We start from the raw sequence: 8,965 nt of genomic DNA, 5'->3' as shown, positions 1-8,965 counted from the left end.
TGGGGACCATTAGTTTGAGCGAGAGAGAGGGATATACCATAGTGCACAGGAGAAGGCAAAGGAGAAAATTGATGTTGATATAAAAGAGCAAAAAAAAAAAAAAGAAAGAAAAGAGAAGCAAGAGGAGATATGAGAGGGGTGGTATAGAGATGGAGAAGCGACAGTTGTAATTCTATTGGGACCGTGGATGCATTAATTGGGATGGTGGAGAGAAGGCGAAGGGTCGTATACGTTTTTAAAAGTATCAACCGTTTCCTCAAAATTAGCTATGCATAACATGTTATTTAAGTATTGAGCTTAATAGAAAGTCAAAGTAATGAAGGTTAAATCATTTCCCTAAAATAAGGAAAGTCTGCCAAATCAACTTAAATATTGAGATTTCATATAGTTTAATTAATAGATTATGCCATCATTTTATACTAGTGAAGGACCCACATGTTGCGACGAACAATTCTGTAGAAATAAATAAATAAATAAATAATAGCAAAAAAAAAATCAAGAAATTATATTAAAAAAAAGCAACCGAAGAATATCCAACTATTTCTGCAATAAAAATATAAGAATAAATTATAAGAATTTTAAAAAATAAAGGCAAAAACCATATAAATAATAAATAATATTTATAGCAGCAATAAACGTTGAAAACTAAAATGATATACCTCATATTTCAAGTCAGAAATTGCAACTAATTAAAGTTTGAGGACGAAAGTGTCACATGCTTCGTAGTTTAAATCATAACACATTAAAGTTCGAGGATTAAAGTGTCACTCGTCTGATAATTCTAAGGACGAAAAGTGTAAATCCAATCTTTCAAAATTTTATTTTTATTATCCAATTTTTCTATATATTAGATTTGAGTCAGTCAATGGTAATTTGACTTTAAAAATCTGAATGCATTGCTTAACTCTACAAATTTAGTTAGTATATTTTATGCGATTATCACAACTAAATTTTATAAAATATAAAATTAATTTAAACTCTGTCAATCTATCTTTTATTTTTTAATGTATATACAATCTATATCTAAATGCTCAATATTATAAAATTAAAATTTATATTTAATACAAACAATTTAAACTATTTAAAAATTATTTATACATTTTAAATTTTTATAGTAAAAAATAAAAAATTAGATTGGATTTTAAAAAAATTATAAATCTTTTTCTATGTATATGAAGAGAGAAAAGTATTGAAGCGAGAGGGAAAAAAAAAAACAAAAAGAAAAACTCTCCCTCCCCTTTCCCCTGGCTGGGCCCCACCCACATCGGGCCCGCCAAGCGCACGCGCCTGGTCGTGACCGCGCCCGAGCCCGCGCCTGCTCGCGCCCCGCGCACGCGCCTACGCCTGCGCCCGCGCCCGCTAGCGCCCCGCGCCTGCCCACGCCTTCGCCCCTCGCTGCCATCTAATCTGAACTGCGTATTCATATATTTAGATAGATGTTATAATATAATTCCAAAAGACTCTAAACAAGATGACGTATGTTAAAACATATAATATGATATGATTTACAACAATTAATTTTAATAGTATCTACCCACTATGAAGTGTAGGTCCTTAACTAATATCTATACTTCTATATTTATACATGAATTCTTATATCTAAATTCTATGTGAATATACCGCCTTATTTGAGTGAAGTGAGGCCCTAAACTTTATCTTCTCTCCTCCAAAAAACTGCATTTAGTATATCTTTTCTAATAGCTCTTCGCTTTCCATCGTATTTACTCACATTTACTTTCTTTTTTTTCACTAACCTTGGCCTACCATTCATAAGAGGTGAGATCATGGAGATGTTGAAATAATTTACTTCGTATATAAAAATCATCACCCTCCTCTCCACCTTCACCCAATCCCATCAATTTAGAAAATTTTTCTTAATTAATTAATTTTAATGGCCACACCAGTTAGGTAATGATGTTTATTCTTTCTCTCTAAATTAGTATACTTTTTTTTCTTTTATATACAAATTTTTGTTGTTGTTGGTTTTATATATGAAAGGCGTGTAATATTTATACTTAAATTTGTATTGTATAATTATACGAAGGAGGTGCTTTCCCCTCCTCTAATAGCCCCCGAGGACGAGAAATATCGGTTAGGATATGAAGTTGCCGGGAAGCGGTTGAAGGCGCTGTGATACTTCATAAAATCGTCGACGTCGGCAAATAATGCTCTAGACAAAGGTGCAAAAGGGTTTCGATATCTATGTAACAATTTTTCTTCTCCTATAGTTCTTTTTGTCTTTCGTTCCTTTTCATTGAATTATAATTCTATTCTAAGGCCCCGTTTGGTTCGGGGGATAAGCGGGGATAACGAAAGTTATCCCCGCTATTCCGCCAAACAGGATCATTTTTTACCAGAATATTTTATCCCCGTGAAAGCTTGCTATTCCCGGTTATTCCGGAATAGTAAGCTTTTGACTATTCCACCATTTTGGTGGAATAGTGCTATTCCAATGCTTAATTTTAAACTTAATTAAAATTATAAAATGAATTAAAACTCAATTATATAAATATAATATATTATATATTATAATACATTATTTTTATTATAAAATTATTAATTGTACTATATTAATACATATTATTTATATTTAAATATTATAATAAAATTTATAATAAATTATATTTAAATATTATAATAAATTCTTTTTATTAAATTTAAGTTTAAGTAGAATTTTTAAAAAATTTATAAATTTATTATAATAAATTATTTTTATTAATTGTTCCCACCACTATTCTTATTTTAAAANGAATTTAAAATTTGAGATTTTAAATTTTAAATTTTAATTTTAAATTTTGAAATTTAAAAGTTAAAATTTTAAATTTTGAAATTTAAAAGTTAAAGTTTTAAATTTTAAAATATAAATACAAAATATAAAAATTCAAATTCCAATATAAAAAAAGGATAATATTATTATTTTTATTTATAACTACCCACTTTAATTCTTGTTCCATCTTATCTAACCAAACGCTATTTTTCTTATTTTCAAAAATAACTCAATTTTCATCCAAACGTAAAATTGATCTAATCCCCACTTATACCTCAATTTATACCTATCCCTGGAATACCCACTTTTTGCTTATCCCCGAACCAAATGATACCTAAATGTTTTAATATGTTTTTCATGTTATTAAATTTAATCAAATATGATAATTAAATTCAATCAAATATGATTATATCCTTCTATTTTTTATGGGTTAATTTCATATAGATCCCTGCAAATATACTGAATGGCAAATATATTTCTGCAAAGTTCAACTTTCATATGTTGTTCCTACAAAAGTTCTAATATTTTCAAATATGCCTCTGTGGTTTATTATCGTTAGAGAACCGTGAGAGAATTATTTATATTTTCAATTTTGCCATCACAAATATATCCCTCCAAAAACTATAACAGAATAATATAAAGAGATAAAAATGTCAAAAACTAACCAGAATTAAGTATTTAACCAATGATTAATTAATTCTTTTTAACGGATTCTATTGGCAGAGACATATTTAAGAATATCAGGACTTTTGTAAAGACAGCATATGAAAATTGAACTTTGTAAAGATATATTTGTCATTCATTATATTTGTAGAAATCTGTATGAAATTAATATTTATTTAATCTAAAAAATTTTACTAAAAAATTTAATGCACCGCATCATGCGAGTTCCCACGCTAGTATTATCATTACAGGCAAAACTAAAGCACTACAATATTCTAGCGTCGTAGTATCCACTCTTCATAGGATGGAATGTTAAAGCTAAGAAACCTATTTGCCGTTGAGGGTTGCCTGACATTTTTGGGCCAAAAATAGTGATGGAAAAATATAGAGATCTCATTTTCTAGTGGGACTAAAAAAAAAAAAATCATACATAAACCGAATCAATACAACCTATATAACAAAATATCACTTTCACAAACAAAATGAAGATTTTCTTATTGTACTTTCGCCATCAAAACAGAGCCTTCGTCGAGTCAGGTACAGAAAAAAACTTCTCCCTTCATCTGACCGATAGTGATGGATCAAAATATCCAACAGAATTTAACAAATAGTTATCCAACTATGCAACACAGAGTAAACTAGCAGCTTCCTGAGTCAACGGTCAATGGGGAAGGACATGAACACACGCACCCTTACCAAGCCCCATCCCATGGCTTATTACAGGCTATTAGAAGGAATGAAAATGCTCTCAAATTATGTAGAGAGTGCAGGAAAAAAAAAAGAAAAATCTTAAGACCCTATTTGAATTTGAATGTCGAACTAAGCTATAATATTAGATAACTTATTCACTATTAGGATTAGCTTGTGTGATAGAAAGCGAGGAGTTTAACTTTTCACTTTTAAATAATCTTCAAATCTATAATTTGATAGGAGAGGATATTTTACCTATGAAATGATTTATCCTATTCCAAAGAAAAAGACTCAGAAAATATAATATAATACCTATTCTAAACATTTGATCACACTCCTCATCTATTGAATATTACAAATATCCTGATTAAATCAAAGAGATATATAGGATCTTAAATCAAATGAATTAGAGCTCACAAACTAAATTTCTCCAGTATTCATTAATTTTGCAATTTCATAATTAGATGACAGAAGATGACTTGCATACATCAGCCAGTAGGACAAAGAGAGTCACAGAAAAGGAAACTCAAAATAAAGAATGCTGAAATACCAATTGCTATTGATATTTCAAAGGTTTTATGCATAATATCATTAATTGATGTAGTTCCTACTATATAAAAGCAACTACTTCTCAAACTTTCTAAAATCAATGGCAGATATGAATAAGACCAACAAACTTAGGTTTTCCAAACTATCTAAACAACGGAAAAGAAATACAAGAGACACTGCTTAGGACAAGCACAGCAAAAGAGTGGATATGAAAATTCTCTAGTGAAAATTCCTAAAACAATTTGTTAAGATGCCAAGAAATGATATATTTCTAAAGGCACATATCATTTGCCAATTCTTTTTCCCTTTAATCTCTGTTTATGCTAGTTTACAAAGTCAGTTTTCGACATAGGAATAAGTTTCATTGTAGTCTTTGCAAACACCAGGTGATTATTTAATACACCAGTCTACAATTATCCCATTAGACCATTTACTTGCACATGTAACACTCTTAAGTGCGGAACCATGAATTCCAGAAGAAGCAAATTCCTTCGTCACGCACGACCACACAGAAAGCACAATAAATTTTCACCTCTACGTGATTTTATCTCCACCACATTATACCGGCATAAAAAGTTTATAGATTGAAAGAGTATATATGAGCCATGTGAAACATCCAACGCACCAAAGCTGTTTCTGTGCAAGTTTCTGATGTACTCCTAAAAGCAAGTCATGTAAATTTGAATATGGAAGTAAAATACACAAATTGCAGCAACACATCAAAAAGGCAATAAATGAAGGCGAACTAGAAGATAACTTACATCAGGGATCGATTTTCTATACCACAAGGCAATAATTCTAACCGACCTCCCCCTCAAAAAAAGAGGCATGCATCTCCCTCAAAACTCAGTAACGCGGACATCAAATAACAGAAAGCTGGAGTAATCATCGAGTGGCATGAACCCTGAAGTGGAAGGCGAATGAGATAAGCTTAATCCGCTACGACTTGTTGTTGAGCTTCTCCTATCTGTTCATAGCCTGACGTGAATTACTCACTCGACCAGAGTTTCCGCAGCATTCTCATTTTCACTAGGTCTAAAATCTGGGAGATCCGAGCTTACTGAGAACCTCAACCACCGCTTCTTTTCCAGTAGCTTCAAACATGGCTGCAATATAAACCCGAAAAGCATTGCCGCAATGCTCACGATCATCACTTTGAAAGAGGCAAGAGCCAGGACCACGCAGATCAGCACAGTCGGGGGAATAACCATCAAAACTGCACCGATAGTCCCCACAGGAACTCTGTACGGCCTAGAAGCGGTCGGGTACTTTATCCTCAGCCTAATGAAGGCGATAAACTCCAAAATCATCCCAAAACAGTAGAGGAAATTCTCGGCAGCCACGATCTCCTGGAAGCTCATCCAAGAAAGCAAAAGCACGCCAGAAGCGGAAAACAATATCCCCACAAGAGGGGTCCCATAGCGGGACCGCTTGCTAAAGAATTCCGGAAGCATCCCTCGCTCCGCCATCCCAAGAAGCTGATAAGAATCGCTGCTCATCTCAGCAACAAACATGCCCATGTTGGATAACGCCGAAGCCCCTTGCACCCACCATCTTAAAAATACACCACCAAGAATCTTTGCAATGTCGGAGAAGTAACCATCAGTCCAAAGCTCCCTATCAAGAGGAATTGCACCAGTACCTGTCAAGAGGGGATACAAGTATCCAAATACGACCAATAATAACGCATAAAACAGTGCCCTCGGGAGAGTTCTTTTCGGATTATCGACCTCCCCGGCCAAAGTGCTGATCGAATCCCAATAATTTAGGTTCCAAAAGAGCGTATTCAAGTACAAATTCCAATTAACATTACGCAAGTCGCACGCAAACCACCTCGAAGGGTCAATCCTAGGGATAGCCACCAAGCCCATAAAAATGAAAGGGAGGATCGAGAACACCCCAAGAAAGACAGCAACCCAGCCAACAATCGTCAGGCCTCTATAATTCATGTAGGTCAACGCGACGGTGAGAATTAGCACGGCCAGAGTCCTCGGCGGCCCGCCCCCTAGAGCGGGGATGCCGGACTTCAAGTAATCTAAGAAGAGAACGGGGTACAACGCATTGTCGATCACGCCGCTCAGCCATTTCATCCACCCCTGCTGAAACCCCCAGAAAGGGCCCAGAGCCGAAGCGACCCACACCACATACCCTCCGTTCTCCGGGAACATGGTGCCCATCTCGGCGGTGATCAGGGCTTCCGGAATGCTCCATACGAACGGGAAGACGACGAAGCCCAGGATAGCTAGGAGGGGCCCCGCGGCCTGGACGCTGTCCTCGATCCCAAACGGACCCCCGGAGACCTCGTAGAAGATCAGGAACACGAGGGGGACGACGGAAACCTTCTGGAAATTATTGTGCTTGTTACGAGACCGTTCATCGTCGTCGCCGAGGCCATTGTATTCAACACCACGACCACCGCATTCCCCCATAAGATCAACACAGTAGTAGGCTTTAGTAGCAGTTCCTGTGTTCCTCAATTTCTGCACAACAAAGTCACAGCGATAATTTTACTCCACTCCACTCCACCTTCATCAAAGACAACAAATCAATTGCTTCCCTTTCAAAATCCAAGTCAATAAATCCTGAACAAAAATTGGCAAAGATAGGGGGCGCTCACCAGATTCTTAATTTGGTTCTAACCAACAAAAGGAATTTGAGAATGTGTAGCCACAAAAACCAAATAACAGACAACTCGGTTCATCTGACCCACCAAAAAATTTTCCTTTTCGGGAAAATCGAGCAATAAACTCAACAAAACCTAAGGGAATGACAGAGAAAATAAACGTAAACAAGATTCTCTCTTCTATCTCTTTACCAACCAAATTGAACCCATCTAATTCATATGATATCCCTGTGAACTGAGTGATCTACTAACCGCACACACATAAAATATATATATATATATATATAATAAAATAAAATAAATCAAAAACCCACCATTTAAACGCAGGATCTTGATGAGGGTTTCAGCGCTCCATGGATCCCTAACTAAACTGAACTCTTCTCTCTCTCTCTCTCCCTTTTCTCTCTCTAGGGACTTCTTACAAGTAAGTTAACTAATATATTTATTGTGTGTTGAGAGAGAGGGAGATAGAGAGAGAGATAGAGAGAGAAATACCGGGTCGCTTTTCGTGGTCACACTTTAGGTTCTCTCTACGTTTAAAATAAATTAAACGCTTGACACGTGCCCTGCGACATGGGATCGGGTCGACCACCTTGCGGCGGGGATTTAATACGATCACCGCTGTTAACCCTTCCTTACACGGTTCAGATTACGCAACGTGTCACCGACGTAGAACGGTTCGTTGTACGCAGTGTGGTTATCCCGTCGCTATCGTGCAACGGTGGTGCGCACGAGCGATCCGCACGAATAAACACTAGTGTAGTTACACGCGCAATGCAGGTATTGTAACAAAATTTTTTATTCATTATAACTCGAAAATAAATTTTTATAAAAAAACTAAACAAATCATTTGATTTGATTTATTCTCAATAGTCATGAGATGATCATCTTAGGGTGATCCTTTTGTCAATAAATATTCTAATTACACTCATAGTTGAAGGACGAGCATCCACATCGATAATTCGAATATTGTATACACCATTAGTCCAATGAATCTGTTTATCATAAAGAGATTTGTTGTTCCTGACATTACTTTATCTTAATTGTTATTTGAATAAAAAGATCACAATAAATTTTTGATAGAAGTTATATCTTGGTTCGAATGGAGATAGCAGCTCTCTTCAGCATGTCTATGTAGAAGTCATATCTTTGTAACAACTTTAATTCATATGTCCAACGATGATCTCTCTTTAGCATGTCTATGTAGAAGTCATATCTTTGTAACAACTTTAATAAGTCATATCTTTGTAACAACTTTAATACATATGTCCAACAATATCATCTAGTACATAAATATACCCTTCGAAGGTACAATGTAACATACCACATCCCTGTAGAACGTGCCGAGTTCCGTCGAAACGAACGGAACGCGGAGTGGAACGAGTTGGAATGGGTTCTAAACGCATTGGAACCTTGGTATAGTGTACAAGGACCCGAGAGAGTAAAATTGAAAAATCTGGCCAAGTCCCAGATTTTAGACTCTCGGGGACCGGTCCCTAGTGGAGAGATCGGTCCCCGTAGGTTGGGAAATTCCCCTTGGCTGAGTTTTAGAAATTTTACTCTTGGGGACCGGTCCCCGTACGCGTAGCCAGCCCAAAAAAGGTGGAAAATTGACTAATTCCTGAGAGCTCTGCTCTCGGGAACCAGTCCCTGCGGGGAATGACCGGTCCCCG

The 8,965-nt window shown here is 35.8% G+C and overlaps 1 protein-coding gene across 3 annotated transcripts; it reads right to left on the bottom strand.

Annotated features, from left to right (window-relative positions):
• Positions 5,228-7,772, bottom strand: LOC109725905 (probable polyamine transporter At1g31830). Of its 3 annotated transcripts, none has more exons than XM_020255305.1 (2): positions 7,603-7,772; positions 5,228-7,195 (listed from the first exon to the last, which is right to left on the bottom strand). In XM_020255305.1, exon 2 carries the CDS (start codon positions 7,096-7,098, stop codon positions 5,662-5,664), a length of 1,437 nt encoding a protein of 478 aa, XP_020110894.1. In that variant the 5' UTR covers positions 7,099-7,195; positions 7,603-7,772; the 3' UTR covers positions 5,228-5,661. The 3 variants fall into 3 exon arrangements, with proteins under 3 accessions (XP_020110894.1, XP_020110895.1, XP_020110893.1); XM_020255306.1 differs by having other exon boundaries at positions 7,607-7,772; XM_020255304.1 differs by having other exon boundaries at positions 5,228-7,149; positions 7,607-7,771.

Source organism: Ananas comosus, linkage group 20, assembly GCF_001540865.1.
Source record: "Ananas comosus cultivar F153 linkage group 20, ASM154086v1, whole genome shotgun sequence".
Lineage (NCBI taxonomy): Eukaryota > Viridiplantae > Streptophyta > Magnoliopsida > Poales > Bromeliaceae > Ananas > Ananas comosus.
This window is presented reverse-complemented; position numbering and strand designations above follow the sequence as displayed.